Raw genomic sequence first — 24,107 nt, 5'->3', positions numbered from 1 at the left:
ATTAAGAACTTCTGCTCTGTGAAAAGACCCTGTTAAGAGGATGAAATGACAAGCTACAGACTAAGACAAAGTATTTGCAAATCACTTATCTGACAAAGGCTTATGTAACCTCAATATTAAAAAAATTTCCAATTAGAAAGTGGGCAAAAGATGTGGAGACATTTTATCTAAGAGGATATGCAGATAGAAAATAAGTACAGGAAAAGATGTTCAACATCATGAGCCATTAGCAGAAAGCAAATTAATACCCCAATGAGTTATTTTTGAACACTTAGTCCTTTCCCGAGGCTGGAGTGTTTTAGCCCCAGATATCCACGAGGCTTACAATTTACTTGACTGAGATCTTTGCTTGAAAGACATCTCCTCTGAAAGGCCTTTTCTACCTCCTCCATGCCCCTCCTCACCACCCCCCCCGTACCCAGTTACTCTTGATTCCCTTGCTTTATTTGCTTCATAGCATTTATCCTCACCTGACATTATATAGTCACTTGTTTACCTGTTTGTTGTCTGTCTCCCCCATTAGAGTAAGTTCCATGAGGGCAGAGATCTTGTCTTCATCAAGTGTCTGGCACAGAGTAGTCAATTAACAAATATTTTGGATAAATAAACTACAACACGGACTTCCCTGCCGGTCCAGTGCTTAAAACTTCACCTTCCAATGTAGGGGGTGTTGGTTCGATCCCTGGTTGGGGAGCTAAGATCCCACACGCCTCACGGCTAAAACACCAAAACATAAAATAGAAGCAATATTGTAACAAAATTCAATAAAGACTTTTAAAAAAATCTCAACTTGCTTTGAAAGAAAACAAATTTTATTAAAAAAATAAAAACCAAAAAACTACAATACAGGACTTCCCTGTGGCGCAGTGGTTAAGAATCCACCTGCCAATGCAGGGGACACGGGTTCAAGCCCTGGTCCGGGAAGATCCCACATGGTGCGGAGCAACTAAGCCCGTGCACCACAACTACTGAGCCTGCGCTCTAGAGCCTGTGAGCCACAACTACTGTGCCCACGCGCTGCAACTACTGAATGCTGCGCGCCTAGAGCCTGTGCCCCGCAACAAGAGAAGCCACGACAATGAGAAGCCCGCGCACCACAACGAAGAGTAGCCCCCGCTCGCCGCAACTAGAGAAAGCCCACGCGCAGCAACAAAGACCCAATGCAGCCAAAAACAAAAACTACAACACACATTTACATGCTCAGAGGATTTGCTTTCATAGTTCCACCCATGATGTTTTATTCAAATAAACTTCCTGGATTTCAGACCTCATCTGCCTGCAGCCCCCAAAATGCCTTCTTTCAATGCTAAAACCGTTGCCTTGTTCTTAGTTCTTACTTTATCCTCCTCCCAGCTTTGTTAGAAGGATGCCTACCCCCACCTTGTTGATTCCAGCCCCCCATCCCTATCACCAGTGTGACACTGTTAATACAACGCAGAGTGAAAAAAGAAAGGAAAAGGGCCCTCAGACAAGAATACCAGCAGGTGTTAGAGGAGAGAAGCTATAGCCAGAGCTATGGGACAATCCTGGCACACCGTTGAATACACCCTGGTCTATACTATAACATAAGACTTAGAAGCACCCCAATAAAGGCTGTGGTTGGCTAACTCACCGGGAGTTAGATTTTTAAACTGGTGGATTTTTGCTTGGCAGTGAACATCAACCTAATTAAGAACCTGTCATTCAAATGTAATGAGTCTTTCCATTCCTCCTTACCCATTTTAGCTACTAACTTCAGAGTGTTCTTGGCCTTATTTAAAGGAGTCATAGTTTCTTTAGATTATGGATCCCGAAGCCACAATGACCCAGAGTTCAGTCTTCTCACAACATGGAGACCACAAATCATTTAAAATTTTTCAATATGAACAAGATTCTGGGGATTGCCTGCACATTCCTTAACTAACAAATACCATGTATGTGAGCAATTGTAGAACAAGAATTTCTACCTTCAAACCTTCTTTTCTTAACATGCACTTTTTAAAAATTCTGAAAAGTACTCTTAAACAATTCTTTATCAAGAAATATAACTTAAATGTCTCTGGCATACTAAATTATTTAACTATTTCTTAGTGGACACTCTTATCCCTTCATTTGCAGAAAAGAACCCTGCTTTATTTCACCCCACCATCCACAAATTACTCATCAATTCTGTTTTCTAAACCTGTAACTGAGACTAGATGATTTTTAGAATTCCTTGAAAAAAGTTACATATAGCAAGCTGTAGGCTGAGAAGAGGTAAGCCTTTCTCCTACTCATTTTGCAATGTTTACTTAAAAAGGAAAAACATAAAATAAAATAAAATGTCATTTTTGTAGGGAGGTCCAAGTGGGGAAGAGAAGATGCCCACAGTCTGTACCAACAGTAAGGTCGTTCATAACACTGCTATGTGATGACACACCCTCTTGTGTGCTGGCTTTTCACCTCAAAGTCAACACTAAATATACAGTTACTTAATGTTTCCATCTGAGTTCAGTAATTCTACCTGCAGGTAAATTCAAAATCAAAGTAGTATCTCTGATTCCTCTCTAATAAAAATTACCTTTCTTCCCTCTGAAAAATGTTAGTGTCTTTAACAGTAATATTTAATTGGTATTTGGAAACCAAGGAAAGAAGAAAAAACATTACCACTGTTTAGGGGTAATTTAATGATTTTTTTAAATGAATTTTTTTATTTATTTATTTTTGGCTGCATTGGATCTTCGTTGCTGCGCACAGGCTTTCTCTAGTTGCAGTGAACAGGGGCTACTCTTCGTTGCGGTGTGCGGGCTTCTCATTGCAGTGGCTTCTCTTGTTGTGGAGCACGGGCTCCAGTAGTTGTGGCTCGCAGGCTTTAGAGCACAGGCTTAGTAGTTGTGGCACATGGGCTTAGTTGCTCCGCAGCATGTGGGATCTTCCCGGACAAGGGCTCAAACCCGTGTTGCCTGCATTGGCAGGCAGATTCTTAACTACTGTGCCACCAGGGAAGCCCCCAGGAATTTAATGATTTTTGACTTTGAGTTAGTGATTTAATATACACCATTATCAGGTCACTTAACAATGTGAAAGTTAACAAAAAACTGGCTCATCAGTGTTTAGGGTAAAACCACTGCTGCATTTGTCTCTTACTCCAAGATCTACTCTTTTTATTCCATTGCTCTATGGTCTAAGAAAAAAACATTCCCACCTCCAACATAAAAGTTAACAAGAAAACTGGACTTAAAATATTGCTTTTTTAGGGACTTCCCTGAGGCATCCGGGTAAGGGTGCTTCAGGAACTGAAAAAGTAATAGGCTAGGAGACTGGAGCTGGGGCAGAGAATAGAAACCCAGTTCAACAGAAGGAAAACATAAGAACAGAAAAGATTCTGCCTCCTCTTGGACAAAATATTCCACATAATCCAGGGACCAATAGACAGGAACTGGAAAGCCATGTTATAATGCACTTAGGTTATCAATTTTTCATCTGCATTGGCAGTAACTTTAATTGCTATAATTATAAACAACCTTTTATAAAAATTATTTTAGCAATAAATTTTGATTGTCAAGATTTAAATCCTAGTCGGAGACTTGCTTTTTAAAGATTATTCCATTGCAGACAAGCACCCATCTGTTTTACATTTCAGTACTACCTTTTTTAGCCTCACACTCATTTCACTAAGAACTTTCTGGGGGTGGTGATAGTAGTGATTATTATTATTTTGACAAACGTACAGTATACACTAGGACAGCTGTAATTTATTTCAATATCTCTTTGCAAATAAATTAATCAGCACAATTCCCTCAGTCTTCAAAGCAACTGTAAAGAAAGTACCATTTTTTTCTCCCACCTATTGCTGCATGCTTTTATTTGGTTACAATTTTCTCACTACCTATCTCTTTATCATCGGCAACCTGACTTCTGGTCTCACTATTTCACCAAACTTGCTCTCCTTAAAGCTTTCTTCAGATCCTTCTAGAACTCATCACTTCCTCTGACATTTATGACCACACTCTCATACCTGAATGGCACTGAAAGCTCATATTCCATGGCAACATTCGCTCATAGTCTAATGAGAGAAAAAGGCACCCACTAAAAACAAAGACCAGGAGTAGAAAATACATATGAATGAACTTAGTTTCAAGTGCTCAGAAGCAGAGCTGAGTCACAGCAGGTACTCAGTTGAGAAGAATTTTTATTTTAAACTGAAAAGCCTTAGAAGTTATTTAAGCCAATGCCCTCATTTTATAGCTGAAGTACGGAAAGTTTGTCAGTTAGGATGACTTTGGTTGCAAGTAGTAGACAAGAGCAAGTCAATCTGACTTAATAAGGAAACATACTCTCCTACATAATACGAGGTCCAGACACCTCACTGTAACCCACTGCTGCTCTTGCCCATAGCACCCTTGGCCACACCACCTTCAGTGTGTTACCTTCAACTTCTGGTTGCGAGCAACAAGGTCTGTCGCAGTTTCAGGATATACATCAGAGGAGCTGGGGGAGAAGTGTAAGAGGAAAGGGAAAGTGTGTCTCTTCCTTGAATCTCTTCTCAAAAGCAAAGAAACTTGACCAAGAAACCCTAAGAAGACTTTTCTTTTGCCTCCCCATTTCTAAAGCAACCACTGGCAAGGAAAATGGGATTCCAAGACTGGTTTGGTTTAAGCCTTGGACTAAGCTTGGGGTAGAAAGAATGCTGAGGCATCAAGGTTAAATAAATTGGCCATAATCAAAATATTACTTGTAGGACTTCCCTGGTGGCACAGTGGTTAAGAATCCGCCTGTCAGTGCAGGAGACACGGGTTCGAGCCCTGGTCCGGGAAGATCTCACATGCCATGGAGCAACTAAGCCCATGTGCCACAACTGCTGAGCCTGTGCTCTAGAGCCCAGAAGCTACAACTACTGAGCCCGTGTGCCACAACTACTGAAGCCCGTGCACCTAGAGCCCATGCTCCGCAACAAGAGAAGCCACCACAATGAGAAGCCCGCGCACCGCAAGGAAGAGTAGCCCCCGCTCACCACAACTAGAGAAAGCCCGCGCGCAGCAACTAAGACCCAACACAGGGCTTCCCTGGTGGCGCAGTGGTTGAGAGTCCGCCTGCCGATGCAGGGGACACGGGTTCGTGCCCCGGTCTGGGAAGATCCCACATGCCGCAGAGCGGCTGGGCCCGTGAGCCATGGCCACTAAGCCTGCGCGTCCGGAGCCTGTGCTCCGCAATGGGGGAGGCCACAACGGTGAGAGGTCTGCGTACCGCAAAAAAAAAAAAAAAAAAGATGGATTCAACTCCCACCTTCTCTGGGGAGCTCACATGTTCCTTTTGTAACTATCTTAGGCTTCTGTGGAGGTGGCATAGGGTAACAGTAAGCACTGACTTTACAGCCAAACTGCCGGGGTTCAAATATAGGCCCCCATCACTTGTGTGTGTCATGTTACTTAACCTCATTCCTCATCTATAAAAGGGGAGGATAGTAGAACTCACCTCATAGAGATGTTGTGAGCATTAAATAAGTTACTATACATAAAGTGCTCAGAACCATGCCTGTTACACAGTAAGTCCTCTTTAAGTGTGTGCTGTTATTATTAAGGGGCATCTACTGTTTCTGCCTTCCCAGTATCCTTTTCCCTTTCTTCTGATCAATGTTTCAGTTTCCCTTTGGAGAACCACCCCTCTGCCATGCCATCCGATCCTGACACAACTCTTAGTCAGTATGAACTGCTCCCGACCCCCACTGGGCAAAGGGTGACCACAAGGCCCAAGGTAGGCCAATCTTGCCTTTTCCCCTGGAATCTGACTCATAAGCAGAATGACTCAAGACAGAAAGCAGTTAAAATTCAGTCTCTCTGGTGTCAGTGCCTTGAAGAGCTCTTCCTGAGTTCTTGCCCCCTAGGCCCCTGGAACTGTATAGTCCTTTACAAAATTTGATTAACAGTTCTTCCTTTGATTCCATTAGCTTTCCAATCCCCTTTAATAAATCCCCTTTTTGCTGAAATTAGCCAAAACTGATTTCTGTTGTTTGTGTAACCATTATGTTGAACAAATAGGCCTCCCCAAATTAAATCATGAAGTAACCTTATTTTTCTCTCTCATGTCTCTTTATAGCTATTCATGAGCCTAGCTTCTCTGGCCCCTGCATACACAGCGTATAAGTTAAGACAGTGGCTCAGAAATCAAACATTCTGGGCTCAAATTCTAACTCCAAGCCCTGCTAGCTATGTTACTTAATGTCTTTCTGCCTCAGCTTCCTTATCTGTAAAATGGAATAAAGAAACCTATCTCATTGGGTTATTTTAAAACTTAAATGACTTCCCAAATGTAAAATGCCTGGAAGTGTGCTTGGCACACAGTAAGTCCCGAAAAATGTTATAGAGCTGATGGCAGTGGTGTCCAGTGAGATGTCCTTTTTCCTCACAACCTATCACATTAGGCCCTGACCATTCTTGTTTCCACACCTATGCTCATGCTAGCCCTCTTTCCTTTCTAAATCTTTCAAGACATAATTGAATCAAGCACCACCATTTCCACAAAGCCCACACTGATCTACAAAGACCACATTAACCTGTTACTTCACTTACAGGAATTATAATCTGTAGTAGACACGTGAGTCTTGATTTCATATCATTCTACCGGTTTTTAATTGTACCTGTATCTAAATCATGACTAGAATAAGAAAAGTGTTCCTTGAAGGCAAGAATGACATTTTATATTATTCTATGTCCTTCATATTACTTACTCCAGAGTAAGGCTCATAGTAAGTCCTTAATAATTAACTTCTGAATGGCCCTCTGAGCAGCTAAAAATATTTCCAACCATAATTACTTCTGGGTTTGCATAGCTTCAAGCCCTTAGGCCTATGTTTTAGTACATATGTTGCCAAAGTGAGCACAGGGTCTTTGCTTTTATTAAAGTGTGCATAAGCATACAAAAAAGACAGGGTACAGAACTTTCTTTTTTCTTCCCACACTGGCCCATACACACTGGGCATCCAGTAAATGTCATTAACTAACTACAAAAAAGCTGAAAACTTCAGGAGCTGGAAATTCATTCCAAATATGATAGGAAATTCCAAATGTATCTGTTACTGTTAAGATTGGAAACTATAAGGCTGAAAGGCCCTGTTTTGTTTAAAACTTTAAAACTTGGAGATAAGGGAAACGGATACTCACACATTTTTTCTCTTCTAATATTTTTTTTTTCTCAAGAACTGTTGATGAAGGACAAAGTAGAAAAGGTAACTATTGTATCTTTTTATTGTCATGTTTCTGAAGAAATATTCTTTTATTTTTGGAACTCTGCATAACCTAAAGTACCCCATCTTCTTTCTCTGGGTTCTCTAACCATGTGAAAAAGTATAAGTAGAAATAAAAACATTTCACACTGATGCCCAAGAGTATATCATTTACATATAAAAAGATGGCACTGTTTCAGAGCTATGTGGGCAGTATTTTAGTCATGTGGAAAAGTCAACTGGGAAAGAGAAATTGAGTAAGCCTAGCCTCAACTCCATGTGAAGCTGTCTGAGGGTGCGTAAACTGACTCACTTAGCTGACCCTGGGAACAAGTTTATATTACATCCAAATGACACCTCTATAAAATTCCATACTTTTTGGCTTTCGTTGTTTAATGAATATGGTTATTTCAAAGTTAAGAAAAAACTCTTTTTTCTAAATGCTATCCACTATAAATTTTTCAACCAGACTGATTCTTCTTCGTTTCCTTTCTACAGGAACAATCTACAAGAGAAAGAAAAGGGAAGAGAAAGAAAAGGATGAGAGAAAAAACTACACATCTTACTTGGATTGTGCGAGACAGCCGGGTGCAACCATATTCTGATTCTCCTCCTCGGCCTGGAGTGCAGTGAGCTCCACCATGTTAACCATCACATCATTGGTGTGGCCCGGAAGCTGGGGAAGCACTGAAAGGATCTTCTCCACCAAGTTGTCTCCATGATGTCCAACCGCCCCTGTTTAAGCAGACAAGAAAATATGAATTCACAAAATGGGAGGAAAAGCAGCTAAATTAATGTTCTATAATACCCCTTCTATCAAAAACAGTATCCATTTTTAGCTTCTGTTACACAAATCAATAACATAAACCTAACATTCTGCCCTTAGTAACACTAATCAATCTCACAATTACCTACAAAATGTATGTCTTGTGTGTTGGACTTAATGGTCCCTGAGAGCAGGCACTGTGTCTGCTCTGGTTACTGCTATAATTCCCAGCACCTAGCATAGTGCCTACACATGGTAGGCATCAATAGGTATTTAGTGGATAAATAAATAATAAACATTTGGAAGGTCAGGTAAATGGCGTGATAGGACAATACTATCCTGAAATTTTAGAGCCCAAAGGATTTTCTTTATTTTACTGATGAAGACCTTAAGACCCAGAAAGGCTTAGAGACCTGACCAAGAATAGCAGATCTCCCCTTTGCTAGAAGTTTATCTTCATCATGGCAACCATTTATCTAGTTCACCCTCTACCCACAATGTCTAGCAGGCAACTTGGCAGCTAGCAGGCTCACTAATTATTTGTTAGATGAAGGAAAGAACAAATGAATGAATAGTAACAGTTTGCAGTGATAAAAGCATTTATACAGTGCTTTCTGTGTACCAGGCACTGCTCTAGGTGCTTTACATATATTAATTCTTTTAATAACAAATGAATTAATAAGCTCAAATTAAAATTCAAGACCAATGACACAGTTTAATGCTTTTTCCATGAGACCAAGTTATCTTTCCAAAAGCCATCAATGCTTGGAAGACATGATTCCAACAATGGGTGGGACTGGCCAAATCAACTTGTTTTGATCCCACCCACTTCAAATCAATTAATATTTTACTTCCTAATGTCTATCTCTATTGTTTTTGCCATGTCATATTAATTGCACAGAAGAACTAGGTAGAAAAGACTAAACCAGAAATCCAAGGAATCACTGTCAGCACCATCGTTGACTTCGTCACAATAGCTAATATTTATTGAGAGCTTATGATGTACCAGGTATTAACTTCCATACTGTACATTTATTATCCACTTAATTCTTAGAACAACTCTAATAGGTAGGTATTATTATGCTCATTGACAGAGTAGAAGATTCAGTTTAAGTAACTTGCTCACAATTATATATGTTGTAAATTACAGAGCAAGAATTCAAACTCAGGAGGCAGAACTCCAAAAACCACGCCATTAAAAAAAACAAAAACAATCAGGCCCATAAAAATGACTTCAGACAGAACCAGCATGAGTGCTTCTAATGTGGCTTCTGATGCTGAAGAAAAGAGTTCTAATTCTACCAGTAAAATATTCACTTATTAGGCCTGGAAGGAACCATGTCTTATTTATGTTGTCTATAGTTTATGATTGTCTCCCCAGCACTCACACTACAAGCTGCTCATTAAATACTTGCTGAATGAATGCCTAGTGACTATAAGTGGCCCTGAGATCCACAGGGCAGTCAGAAGTCTCTAAGTGAATAATATCTTTAAGCCTGGAAAGAATGGAGATACGACGATTACCCCATAGCATCATTTCTCTCTCCACTAGTAACCTCCTCACTTACTTGAAAACTTCCACTCATCACTACAATAACTCTTCTTTGAACCTGGTGCCCAAATTCTGAGCCCTGCCCCCAAGCTATTCTTATTTTTATTTGCCATTCACAGACACATGGTACAGACAAGTAGTCTATATGTTCTGCCTTTCTTTCCGAACTTCTTTAGCCCCTACAATCTAGCTGCTACTCACTCTTCCTCCCTATGCTAAATGCAGGGGTCTTTGGCAAGTCTCAGTTCATTAAACCTTTGGCTAATTAAAACTGTTGACTAATCTAGTCCTCCTGAAACTCTCCAAATATGAGAAGTCAAGACATGGCATACTTATTTTTCCTTAAGGTTTAATAGCTAATAGTTATTTTTACAGAACCAATGTATCATTTACATCCTTAAAATATTATATACTAACACCCTAAATGTTCAGAAGTAGAGGAGTAGTTTTTTAAAATTATGGCATATTTACTGAAGCAGTTCTCAAATTGTGATTTTTATTTTCTTCTATTTATTTATAGATTCTAAACTTTCTATGGTGAACATATATTCCCGTTGTAATGAAATGAAAAAACATGCTATACACACATATAAATATCCCAAAATTTTACCAAGGGTTATCTTTGAACGGTAGGACTTTGGTTGATGTAAACTCTACCTAAAATTAATTTTTCCCCCATGTTTTCTGCAAGGAGCACATGAGACTGACCTAAATTAATTAGAAAAATAATTTACACTCTTTCAGAAACTGTTTAAAATATTATATATGAGAATTAACAAAATGCCAAATTTACATGAGCAGGATTACTCAACTTTTTAGGTTTAGTCAAAAAGAATGTGTATTTAACATGTGATAATGAAGGATAAAGCAGGTAGGTATAGGCTTTCAACTCATGTCCTGCTCTTCTCTGAATACAGTTTGTTGCATGTCCAGCTTTAGAGGGTTCAATATACATTTTAAAAATTTAATTAGTGCCAGTTACATGACTCAAACATAGACTAAGCATTTGGGGCCTCTCAATGTCACAGTAACTTCAGATTCTTCCTCTATGAAATGAATAAAATGCCAAGATTTGTATCACACTTAAATTTTCAGAGAGCTTAATTTTTCCGTTATTATAGAAATTTTAAAGTATTATTTAAGATGCTGAAGAGTGGAAGTCAAGCTGAACCCAGTTATTTTTCCCTGTCCAACTGTTAATCTAGCCAAGAGCAATGGGATCTAGTCTGGCCAGAGAATGGTTTATTTCCCAATGCCTTCTTTTCTAAAGAGGGTATAGGAACAAGAAATTGGATACATGGGCTCTAGTGGTCCCATCCTCCATTAGCTCCTTGTGTGATCTGAGGCAACTTCCAAAAATGTGGTGCTATTTTACCAAGCTAAAAACTCAGAGTTGGTCCAACCAACACCTAAATATCTTTGAAGCTCAGTATTTGAGATCCTAAATTCAGTCAACTGTTTCAAAGGCTAAACTTTTATAGTTAACAGCACCGGAAAAATAGCAATCCTGTATGACCCTGTGGATCATATGTGAATGTATGTGCCAGTATCATCATCATAAGGCATATAACATCTACACTTGCCTCTACTTATAAGGAATAAAGTGAGAAGCAAGAATTGAGGCATCTTCACAAGAGCTCAGTCATACTGTAGTAGGGCTTAAAGATAAAAACACAAGAGCCTTCTGTACATTTCACAAACAGGATATTTTGGGATTATGCACAGTGTCCCTTCGTGTTGAGATAGGGTTACTGGATTCTTGGAATTAGTATATTCAAAAACTCACCTCCTGGGACTTCCCTGGTGGCGCAGTGGTTAAGAATCCGCCTGCCAGTGCAGCGGACGCGGGTTCGAGCCCTGGTCCAGGAAGATCCCACATGCCGTGGAGCAACTAAGCCCGTGCACCACAACTACTGAGCCTGCGCTCTAGAGCCCATGAGCCACAACTACTGAAGCCCCGCACGCCTAGAGCCTGTGCTCTGCAACAAGAGAAGCCACCGCAATGAGAAGCCCGCACACTGCAACGAAGAGTAGCCCCTGCTTGCTACAACTAGAGAAAGCCACGGGCAGCAACAAAGACCCAACACAGCCAAAAATAAAAATTAATTAATTTTTAAAAAACTACACAATACACAAATCTTAAAAAAAAAAAAACACCTCACCTCCTTTCTGATTCCCCATGACTCTTTCTTAAGAATATTTGACCATCTTTCATTATTTTGAGATGTTTCAGTATTTGATGACATTTCTGTCTTCTAAGAACAGAATATTTCATTATTGCTCCTGATGTTTCCTTCTATGTAGAAGGACAACAATTAGCATAACATTTCTGAACTTGCCTCACCTCCTTCAATCAATCCCTTTCCCCCTGGGTTGTCAGGTTCTACTCATTCTGCCTAGGATAGGTTCTGCCCTTGGAAAGAGGGAAAAAGACTTTCTCTGGTCCACTCCTGATGCTGAGTGGGTAAACCTTCCAACCCAAGAATTTGGTGTTAGGAATCTCACTTGCCCATAGATGTAAGCCACATTCTTTAAGGTTCACTGTATCCACCATAAAACTGGTATTTTGGCCTCTGCCTGCCAACTCTTTACTCCATATTCAATTTAGAATCTGGATGGTTAAAGGAGTGTTAGTTATTAATTACTCTTTAATACTACCATTTCTAACACTACCTATGGTTGGCTCATATCAGTCAAATCTAGTACAAAGGGGATGTATTAAGGTAGATAATACATACTGGTCAAAAGGCTGTTTCAGTTTGCCATATACCAGGTAGGACCCTGGGGGGATGGAGGCAGGAGAATAATAAGGCAGTACTTATATAGGTTTATTCAGTAAGTAGTTTTCACCACACAGTAATTTTAGATAAGAGTCACATAGCATTCATTATACTGCCCTAACTTAAATCTTCTCCTACACTCCCTCTTTCTGTGAATGGATTCTGAAATTGCCCAGGCTAGAATACTTGGCATGTCTTCAAATTCTTCTTAACCTTCTACCATTATATCAGTCACCACTCTATTAATTCTCTCACTTAAATATTCAACTACTCCTTTCTTCATCCTTCCTATTACTGACTTGGTATAAATTCACATCATTTCTTACCTAGATATTTTAATAGTCTCCTGATCAATAGTCTCCTAGCCGCCAGTATTTCTTGCTTTTATCTCAAGGAGCCCACTGCTCCTAGGCTGGGCTCCTCTATGGGTGCATGGGAGGGTTGAATTTTATGAGAAATATTTTAAGTTTATGCTTTTATCTAGATAATCCACAACTTTGACCAGTTGCTCAAAAAAAAAGTTCCTTAATTTCAAAACAGTTAAGAATCACTGGAAAAATAAAAAAAAAAAGAATCACTGCACACCACACAGTATTAGTTGAGCCGACAGCTATCAATGTTATTTCTCTCTACACACTTTAAGGATACAGCCCAACTGATGAACAAATTAACAAACTGTGCTACATCCATACACCTGAATATTACTCATTAATAAAAAGGAGTGAACTACTGATAGAAGCTACAACATGGATGAATCTAAACCATATTATGCTAAGTGAAAGAGGCCACTCAAAAGGCTATATACTATATGATTGCATTTATATGACATTCTTGAAAAGATAAAACTCTAGGGACAGGAAATGGTTCCATGGTTGCCAGATATGAGAGTAAGAGGAGAGACTGCCTACAAGGGGTACAAAGGGAATTTTTTGGAGTGATGGCACTCCTCTTATATCTTGATTGTGGTGGGTGGTTACACGACTATATGTTGTTTGACAGAACTACACACTATATAGGATGAATGTTGCTATATGTAAATTATACTTTAATAAACTTGACTATTAAAAAAAGCAAGCAAAACAATAACAAAAAACCTACCCATCCCCCCTCAGTTCCCACTTTGGAATCAATAAATCCATCCATCACATCAACCACCAGAGAACTCATTCAACAGAAAATCTGTACATGCACTAGGGCCTGCCTAAAAACTTATTATGGCTCCTCACCAAGCATAAAATTTAAAGCCTTTATCTTTCCTCATCATCTTTATCACCCTTCCCTCCTGATCTCTTACCTCTCCCTCAGTCATTCATCCCAACCTTAAGCTCTACTAAAAAATTACCTAAAAAGAATTCCCAGAACAACCTATGCTCCTTCTTACATGTTTGCAAACATAGGGAGCTTTTAAAAGAATACTGGTTCCAGACTCTGCCCAGACCACTTTTAAAAATCAGACTTTCTGGGGTGGTTCGAATGTGAGAACCACTGGTCTAGAAATGGCCACCCCTTAAGAGAATATTTGTACCTAAACCATATGAAGGCACATATCATTCATACGTGAATTTGCTAAGCTTTGTGCTTCCTCATAGATTATGACTTCCTCATAGACAAGAGTCTTCTTAACTGTTTGATCTTTATGCATGCACTTCTCAAACTTAACAGCACATTCAGATCACCTGAGGATCTTGTTAAAATTGTGATTCTTAAGCCTGGGGTGAAGCCTGGGATTCTGCATTTTTAATTAGCTTCCAGTTGGGCTTGAGGCTGCCAGTCCCCAGGACACACTGAATAGGGAGGCTTTATGTCACTATCACCTAGCACAGAGCCTGCATATAAAAGTTGCTCAATAAACATTTATGAAACGAATCGAAATCATCCATGTCATTCTTTACACTCCCCTAAGTAACCAAAATTGTAGTGATCTTGCAGGATTGTACAGAAAGACTCTTTCACTTACTGCACTTCATTTTTTTTTCTCTAGGTATGACAGAATACAGTTCTTGACAAATGGTTAATTCTAACCAACTCTCACTTACTTTAGTGGCAGGTAATAGGTCAGGTAGTAAAATTCTTCTGGGTTACATGTATGGCAAATTGCTCTTGTACTTATGTTCTTGGTCTTATACTTAGGGGGAAAACATACATTTAAAAGAATAAAACATTAAATCATTTTAAAGGCATATCATTAATTAATAAAAGTATTAATACACATATTCCCCATTATGTACCAGGCAGTGTTCTAGGAGCTAGACATGTTAACTTATTTTACCCTCTCAGTCTTCTGGTGGGTACTATTATCCTCATTTCACAGATCAGGAAACTGACTTATGACTAGGGAGGGGCAGAGCTAAGGCTACTGTAACTAGTCACTCATGCCTATTACACAACCTAGATAAGTGGTAGCAGTTACCATATATTGAGGATCTACTGCAATCCCCTTACTCCTTACATATATCATCCTGTATAATGTAAATCTGAGCATGTCATATCACAGCTCAAAACCCTCGAACTTTCCCATCATACTTTGGCTTTTACTCTAAGTCTTTACTTTGCCCTACAATGCATTCCTTCTGCCTATCTCTCCAACATTATCTCCTATCACCGCCCTCCTTGCTTGCAGGGCAAACTGAAGGAAGCCATACGAGCCTCCTCAAACATGTCAAGCATATTCCCACCTCAGGTCCTTTGCACTTGCCATTCCCTGGGTCTTATATGTTCAATACCAAGGCTGTCACATGGCCTGCTTCCTCTCTCTTGTCAATCTCTGCTCAAATGTCACATCCTCAGAGAGGTCTTCCCTAGCTATGCTATCTAAAATGGAGACCCGGGCTTCCCTCATGGCACTGATTAAGAATCTGCCTGCCAATGCAGGGGACACAGGTTTGAGCCCTGGTCCGGGAAGATCCCACATACTGTGGAGCAACTAAGCCTGTGTGCCACAACTACTGAGCCTGAGCACTAGAGCCTGCGAGCCACAACTACTGAGCCCACGAGCCACAACTACTGAAGCCTGCATGCCTAGAGCCCGTGCTCTCCAACAAGAGAAGCCACCACAATGAGAAGCCTGCGCACCGCAACGAAGAGTAGCCCCAGCTCAACGCAACTAGAGAAAGCCCGCGCACAGCAACAAAGACCCAACACAGCCAAAAATAATTTTTTTAAAAGCTTAAAAAATAATAAAATAAAATGGAAACCCTATCACTTTATAATCTCTTATCTACTGTTTTAGTTATATAATGGATGGATGGATGGATGATTTCATATGTTTCCAACAGCACTTCAAGGTCACTCTTTTCCCCTGTTTACAAATGAAAATACCCTAAAAAGGCTCAATGAGAATCAAACAACAAGTAAGTCACTAAGCTAAGACTTGAAGTTATTATACTGCTCTGGATCTAACACCTGCAATCTAGTCAGAGCCTTAAATGGCTTCTCAATTGTTCCTCATACCTATGCTTATTTTAAACAGTATCCTCTGAACCCTAAAATAAAGATATTAATTGGTTATTTTGCATTTTGTGGAAAATCAGATTGGGGGAGATGGGGGAGGAAAGAATAAGTCACTTCTTTGAATACTAAGGCAGCACCAGAGTCCAACAACTGTGTTTAGTCTTGGAAGGTGCTAGCTTCTAGAGGCCATATCAGCATCATCTCTACTAACCAGGACGATGATAGCCTGACATATGAGAGAGATTATGAGCACAGGCTCTAGAGCAAGCTGCCAAGGTTCAAACCCTGACTCTGCCATTTACAAGCTGTGTGATCTTGGGTAAGTTAGTTAACTCCTATATGTCTCCGTTTCCTCATCTGTGAAATGGGGATAATTATAAAAGAATTATTATGAATATTAAAGGAGTTTATATATGTAGATTGCTGAGAAAAGTAGTATGTTCTCAAATGTTAGCCACTATTAATAGTCTCAAATTTCAAGACTTTAACAAAATAATATACAATCACACCTTAAAGCAAATATAAATGCACAAGTATACCATAATCCCAGGATTAAGAACCACCCATTGGATTGGGAGTTAACCTTTAACTGACTAAATTTAATTTAAAAGTTTACATGAAACTAAAATTCAGGAGAATTGAACCAAGAAAGGAAATTTATTTCCCAGAGTTACCGCCACCTCCTATCTTTTGATCTTGAACTTGTAGACTATCAACAAAGCTCTCTAGTCGATCTCAAGAGCCAGAAAAGAATGGAAAGAAAACCAGACTCAAACTTTTCGAGATTCATAAATCACGTCTACCTTTTTAATTGTCCCTTGAAACAAATTAGAAGCCAGAACAGTCCGTAGAATGCTGTATTTAAATCCCCTATGCAAACATGCCTGAAGCACTCTGCAGAGACACAAGCTTCTGTGTGGGCTAGACATGGTAGAAGTATGCCAAAATCGTAGCAACAGACACTGGTGGCCATTTACTTCTCAAACAATTGCAACAAACTTTCTCTATTTTTCAGCCCTGAGAGCTTATCAACTGTTTCAAGGGAGCAAGGAACTTCTCTATCTTGTTCACCACTGTTTCCCTAGACCTGGAACAACGCTTGGCACATAGTAGGCACTCAATAAATGTTTACTGAAAAAAAAAACCCAACTATTAGACAAAGCGATATTACTTTCAGCAAAGATGATGACAAAAAGAGAAATTTCTCAAAATTTTAAGCATGATATTAACACTGCCGAATATTTATTAACTATTGGAGGTTATTTTTGGTAGTGTCAGTTTTACGTCCAAGAATATATACATAGGCATATAAATCTTCTAATGGTAAATTATCAAAAATGGCATCCAAAATATTTACCAACAAATAACAAATTAATATACTAGGTATATAAATTAACATCTAAATAAAAAACTAAAAATGTATTTCCCTTTGGCCGCTATATTAAAACTGCTGGAGCTTACCTGGTGGCGCAGTGGTTGAGAGTCCGCCTGCCGATGCAGGGGACACGGGTTCCCACATGCCACGGAGCGGCTGGTCCCGTGAGCCATGGCCGCTGAGCCTGCGCGTCAGAGCCTGTGCTCCGCAACGGGAGAGGCCACAACAGTGAGAGGCCCGCGTGCCGAAAAAACTGCTGTCACATAATTTAAATTGCAATTCAAACCATTCAAGTCATTCCGATCATTTCCAATTACCTTTTGACTTTTAGAAACTGTTGGTGTAATCATCTATATGCTACAGCTATCCCTGGCTAAACAATGCCCCACATTCTGTCTAAATCACAATATGATGCAAGAAACCACACCGGTATATGTATAGCTGATTCACTTTGCTGTACAGCAGAAACTAGCATAGCATTTTTAATCAACTGTACTCCACTAAAAATTAAAAAAAAAGAAAAGAAAAGAAAAGAAACGACGCCAATTTTTTTTTTTTTTTCCCAGAACGCGGACCTCTCACTGCTGTGGCCTCTCCCGTTGCGGGGCACAGGCTCCGGACGCGCAGGCCCAGCGGCCACGGTCCACGGGCCCAGCCGCTCCGCAACACGTGGGATCCTCCCGGACCGGGGCACGAACCCGAGTCCCCTGCATCGGCAGGCGGACTCTCAACCACCGCGCCACCAGGGAAGCCCCACGCCAAATTCTTGTAACAACAAGTCATTACCTCCCCAGCTCCTTATGCTTGTTGCATCCAGGAAAGATCAGTAAAAATATTGAGCATGGTGATCGGGTATGTTCCTGGACGCCAGAGCCTGGATCAAGGTTGGAAAGCACCCGCGCCAAAAACAGTGCCACCAACACCACCTACCCTACCACCCCATCCAATTTTGGGCCACTCTGGAGCAGAGGAGAAGTGCTGCATCTCTACAACCATCACTACCAGCGTGAGTTCCCTCTGCTGCCTCAACACCCCTGGGGGTCAGCTGCATCCACACCACAATGCTCCTAAGCCCTATCACTCGCCTCCGCCAGGCAACAGTAACAGGTAATTCTCAACAAGTAGAGAATTTCCCTTTACTGGCTAGTACAGAAGTACTTTAGTATTTAAAAAACAGGTTTGACAATACAGCTACGCACCAACTGAAAACCAGCCCTGAGGATTACCAATATGGAATAACACTATGTTGAAACATTTTTGAAATAAATGAACCATTAAACTGACCATCTGGAAGATAGTATGGAGGGTTATCCAAAAGGTATCCATTAAAAAAACTTCAATTTATAAGTTATTAGGACATAGTAACAAACTTGCTCCAATTAGTATCTATCCTCCAAAATCTACCCTCCACCAGCCAGATATAATTTAGATCCCTTCTGAAGGAGAGAATGTCATAATTTAAAAATGGGAAGTAGATCATGGACCTTTTCTTGGCTACACTATGCCAAAGCTTACTGGTTTCAGAGGGGACCACAAATCAAACTCATTCCATGCACCAGTAGAGAGGTAGATAGTTGCGCCCCAGGGACACCCCTTTATGCCACCCACTCTGGCTTCCCTTTATCTCCTATCCCACCAGGCCACTGTTGCTGCCACCCACCACCTCATGCAGGCACCTCTCCCCACTCAGGAGATCTCACCCAACTCGAGCTCCGTCACCCAGGCCTGGTAGCGCTCTCCTCCCTGCATGGACACCTATCTTGCTTAGCCCCACCTAGATGCTTTTCCACTGAATTATTCAGTAAAGTAGGAAGGAAGCAGAGTCCTTATAATTTTAAATGTACTTGGGAAATACCTCAAGGAACTTTTGGGAGGTTCACTCCCATTGCTTTATCATCAGCTTGCATAGTTCTCTTGGCATTCTATTGAAAACAATACTTTCATGGTTCCTCCTAAGCCCTGGACAAAGTAAATGAATTTTTCTTTCTCTTTACCTGTTGCCTTGAATCTACCCAGAGAGACCTCCCATTTGCTCCCTTTGAACAGTGCCCCTTTTAACATTAAATATCCTTTTACATGGTCTCATGTACCTAAAATGTCTTCTCCCACACCAGTTTGCTTAATGAGTACCATCACCAATTTAAAGCACACCCTGGAAGCCCACCTACTGGCAGAAGGATCCTAAACAAGTACAAAGAAAGTGAGCACTTAACTCTGACAATTCAGAAAACAAAAGATGCTGACCTCGGTCACTAATAGAAATATTGGAGCAATCCTGTCACATCTGGCCTACTACTTAATGTTTCTGCTTTTCTTTTTTCCAGTAAAGAACAACTTCAGAGCCTCAATTTTTTATTCTTGAAATGATAAATAATACTTAACTCACCTAATTTGTTGAGAAGATCAAATAAGGTAATGTGGAAGTGATTTTTATCCATTAAATAATCACATAAATATGATTAGTTAATATTATTATTTCCTTTCTCAAATACTACTGTGGTCCCAAATTGTCAAATTTTAGAGTATTCAGAAAATGTGTGCCCCGCTGCATTTGTGAATGACTAGTGATGCAACTTAGGAATCTCAGAAGTATTTTCAATCAGAAAAAATAAGTATCCTAACCTCAATGAAAGTCTAGCTGTCAGCAACCTTTAATTCACCTGTTCATTCATCCATTCATTCAATAAATATTTACTGAATACCTACTATTTTCAAGGCACTCTTCTGAGTGCTAGTTAATAAACAGTAAACAAAATAGAGCCCCTCCCTTCACGAGCTTCCGTTCAAATGGGAGGAGACAGGCAACTGACAGTCAATTAGCATGTTAGGTAGTGGTAAAGACTATGGCAAATAAAGCAGGGTAAGGGGTTAGAGAGTGTCTAAAGAAAAGTGGTCAGGGAAGGCTTGTCTGAGGATACATGTGAGTGGAGATTCGAAGGAAGTGAGCGACAAAACCATGTAGACACCTGAAGGAAGAGCATTCCAAGCTGAGCTGCACAAGAACATCAAAGGCCCTGGGGCTGGGACATACTTCGCATGTTGAGAAATGGCAAGGTGGCCAGCATGCCAGGAGAGCAGTGTGTGGGGGGAGATCAATAAGGGATGAGGTGGGATAGGTACACACAGGCAGGTGATGTATGGCCTTGGAAACCGTGCTAAACCGAACTTAGATTTGATAGTGGGTGTGATGGGAGGGTTGTGAGCAAGCAAATAACATGTCGCCAGTTTCATGTTTTGATGGGATTACACAAGAAACTGCATGATCTGTATGTCTTCTGTACTTCTTTAATATTTGTATTTTTTTAACTATTTACATCCTCTACTCTGTTGTGACAAATGCTGCTTTCAGACTGAGTAAAATGGATTCTGATAATTGAATATTGGATTTGGTGACATGGAGGCCACCAGTGATCTTGACAAAGGAAGTTCCTGAGGAGAACTGAGGGGCAAACAACCTAATTGAAGTCAAGGGAAAATTGAAGCAGATGATTGTAGAGACAGCAAGTACAAATTTCTAAGTTTGCTAAAAATGGAGCAAAAGTGAAACTGAGCCTGAGGGGTCAAGAAAGGAGATGTTCCATTCTGTGTGTATTTTGATGGGGAAAACCTAGTAGAAAAGACTTTTTTAAAAAAATGATGATCTAGGAAAGGGGAGGGTATTTGAAAGAAGTAAACCTATGAGAGAAGTGAAAAAGGAAAAGATTTAGTCTGCAAAGGAGGAAAAGTTGGCACTAGATAGTAGCAGGAACAGTACATCTTTTAATATGAAGGAAGGAAAGAAAAATACGTGGGGTACAGAGGTAAAAAGGTTGGTAGACTTAGTGATAAGAAGATACAGTTTTCTGGTGGCTTATATAAAAGCAAGAAAGCTGAGGGGGTGAACATGGGGAGGGAAATCTGGAGGCTTGAAGCGAGAGAAAGTATAAAATACTTGCGCTGAATGGCAACTTTGTCTTCCTAGCGCCCTTATTTTCTAAATCATTCTTGACTACTTCGTATTGTAAGCTTTTAGAGGACAAGAAGCTACACTTACCTTGTTTTTTTCTGTATTTAGAAGAGTCATATACAAGGAAGAGATGCATAATATGTAAAGGAGTAGTTGCTATGATGCTGGATGGCCAGGACATTAAAGTTTGCCTAACTGGAGTCTTGGGGGGGGACACAAAAATATGTGACCTTGATTAATTATGAAACAATATGTCACATTTTGGGCAAAAAGAAATAGAAGCATAAGCAGTATATACCAGGCACTCAAAAACTCAACAAGCATATACTCACTTATCAGGTGTTTTTAATCCTCTAAGAGTTCAGGGGTGTTACAATGATTACTTTTATTTAAATCACACTGACAGGCTGAGCACCTGGTTACTTCAGTCACATAATTAAGCTTACATCTCAGTATTACCACTTAGCTTACTTTCTATTTTATGATCTGAAAATGAATCTTATAAGGTCAAAAATTCAAATGCACCTGTTGTGGTTTTTTTAACTTCATTTGACATTTTTTTTTAACCTACTGAAGGGAATGCTTGCCAAAGTCAGTTTCCTGATTATTCTCCCTGAACTTGGGTGTGGCCAGCCTACACTACCAGCAGCATTACATCTACCTAATTAGAGAACAATAAAGTTGACCTTTGAAAATAAATGCACATGTCAAATATCAGAAAATGTTTTTTCTTCACCTATTTTTAAGGGTAACATTTGTTACTTATGTGTATAAATATTATTACAATTTGGGACTACCCAATCTTCAATAGAATGAGAGCTAAGAATAAATGAACGTTTGAAAATATTTTCACCAGAAAATGAGACTAAATACAATTGTACATATTTTCTACAATTCTGTTTAGCCTCATTTTCTGGTGAAATTTAAGTTCAGCCTCATTTATTAACACTCACGTAAAGAAACTTGAAAGTCAACTAACTGTAATATTTTCGTGTTTTGTGGTACAGGTTACCTCCACTTGTTCATCTGTTAATACTTCTCCAACAACTTAAAGCTTTCTTATGAAGGATTGTTGTGAATACTGATATCTGCACATGTCTAAAAGGTTCCCAGGTGGACAGCTCTCCTCCATGTCAGGATAAGTCTGGTTTTCCAATCTCTGGGCTAGATGCAGTTGTTCTTGTTTAAAAGGGCAGTGCACGCTGAGGATGTATTTACCCAAGATAGCATTTAACAAATTTGCTGATTTGCTTGTCTGTATCCCCCCTCTAGACGATAAACTGGGGGATCAGGGACTGTGTCCATCTAGCTCTTCTTTGACTTCTCAACCTGACACATAGTTAGAGGTCAATAAAATATATGTTGAATCAATGAAAGTCCCAGCACTTTGGAAAGCGGTTATGAAGCCTTCCACAGCAAACGCCACTTACCTGTGAGATCCAGAGTTCTGTCCACAAAGACCACTGATGCCCTGCCTGTGGCGGTCTTCCTCCTGTTCTTGGCGGGAGCAAAATTGGCCAGATCTGCACCGATGATCCGACTGAGGGAACCTACAGCAAAACACTCCTCCCGTACCCCTAAATGCTCACACAGGGAACTGAGGCCGGACACCAGGCACCTAATCGTCAGCAGCAGTTCAGGGGTTAGGGTAGTGGCATCCACCTCAGCCAGGTTTCCCAGCCTCCTCTTGTCCGATCGGGCACGGTTGAGGATATGCACATCCTGGGGTAATAGTGGGAAAAGGGAAGCAAAAGCTGGAGTCAAGGCAAGGTGGGGAGCAGCACATGCGAGTAACAACGGGACGTGCAGCACCTCAGCCGTGTAGTTCATGTTGCCCATCCACTCACACAGCTTCTCCTCCAGTTGCTCGAACACTGGCTGCTGCCCTTCCAGCTCAGCCGCCGCCGCCGCCGGCACGTGATTAGCCGTGAGGTGGACTGCGTGATTCACAGCCGTGACCACCACACAATACTGGAAGTGACTGCGGCAGATGATGTCCCGTAGGGTCTCCACGGTCCGGCCTTTCAGCAGGCAACTCAACACAAACACCGCTTTGGGCTGCTCGGCTCCGCCACCAACTGCGGCGGGCTCGAACTCCCGCAGGTAACACGCAGAGTTCCCCACCGCCTCCAGCAGCCGTGAGGACCCGCAGCCCCAGTGCAGGCTCTCGGCGCAGGCGGCGTCCAGGTAGACCACGGCCCGTTTCACTTTGGCCAGGACCTGCTCCCAGGCTTGCTGGGTGAAGGTCAGCACGCCTGGGGTGCTCATGGTGGGGATTCGCAGACTCAGGGCACCGAGCGCAGGAACTTCTCTCAGAGCTCACAGCTTCCGGGAATTGGGCTCCCGGAGACATTGACAGTCAACACAGTACACGTGAGACGGCCTCCGACTCATCCAGTGTAGGCGCATAGTAATGACGTTATGGAGCGTGATTGGCTAGCGGGGAGACGTCGCGGAAGAATGGTGAGGGCTGGGAATAAACGGGCGGGGCTCGGAGGCTCCCGGGTGCCTCGAAAGTTCGGGGAAGTGGAAAGGAGCTGCCTAAGAAGGAGCTGAGGGATTTTCTTTTCGTCTCCCTCTCTGCTCGGATTATCTTCGCTGCTCCTTGAGAAATCTCAGGAATGATAAATCCTAATTCTAAATATGATATTTTCCTTGGATCTGAACGCATTTCTTTAAAAGTGATGTGTTGCCCAGCAAAACTAAGAGCAGCCAGAGAAGATAAAAACAACCAACTGCTGTGTGATGTTTCTTAGTTTATACATTACTATCACATACATTATTGGACACAAACCTCTAACAGACAACGGTTTCTCTCACTTTCTCCATCTTCCTTCCCTCATCTCATTGGCACTAAATCTTGATCCACTTCAAAAATCTAGAATCCAGCCCTTTCTCCTCATCTATCCTTCCTCTCACTGCCTTAATCCACTGTCTTCGGTCAACTGAACAATAGCAGTGACCCTCCCCCCGCCATCATTTCCCAGTTTTCCATCTCTTCTCCCTTCCATTCAGTTTGCTTCCCAGTAAACTAAGCTTGTTCAACCATTTTTCTGCT

The 24,107-nt window shown here is 40.9% G+C and overlaps 1 protein-coding gene across 6 annotated transcripts in view; it reads right to left on the bottom strand.

The window, feature by feature from the left end:
- Nucleotides 1-23,430, bottom strand: part of SCFD2 (sec1 family domain containing 2) — a 411,631-nt gene extending 388,201 nt beyond the window's left edge. For 2 of the 6 annotated variants that reach the window (XM_027102958.1, XM_027102957.1), the window contains exons 1-2: nucleotides 22,480-23,430; nucleotides 7,747-7,915 (exon numbers count right to left, since the gene is read on the bottom strand). In XM_027102958.1, the coding sequence (XP_026958759.1) occupies nucleotides 7,747-7,915; nucleotides 22,480-23,317 (1,007 nt within the window). In that variant the 5' untranslated portion in view covers nucleotides 23,318-23,430. The remainder of the gene's footprint in view (nucleotides 1-7,746; nucleotides 7,916-22,479) is intronic. The other 4 variants (XM_027102959.1, XM_027102962.1, XM_027102961.1 and 1 more) reach the window with 4 other exon arrangements.
- Nucleotides 23,431-24,107: the final 677 nt, after the last annotated feature.

Source organism: Aethalodelphis obliquidens, unplaced genomic scaffold (genome assembly GCF_003676395.1).
Source record: "Aethalodelphis obliquidens isolate GAN/ISIS:26980383/991018 unplaced genomic scaffold, ASM367639v1 scaffold6, whole genome shotgun sequence".
Lineage (NCBI taxonomy): Eukaryota > Metazoa > Chordata > Mammalia > Artiodactyla > Delphinidae > Aethalodelphis > Aethalodelphis obliquidens.
The sequence above is the reverse complement of the archived record's forward strand: the minus strand, read 5'-3'. Positions and strand labels throughout refer to the sequence as shown.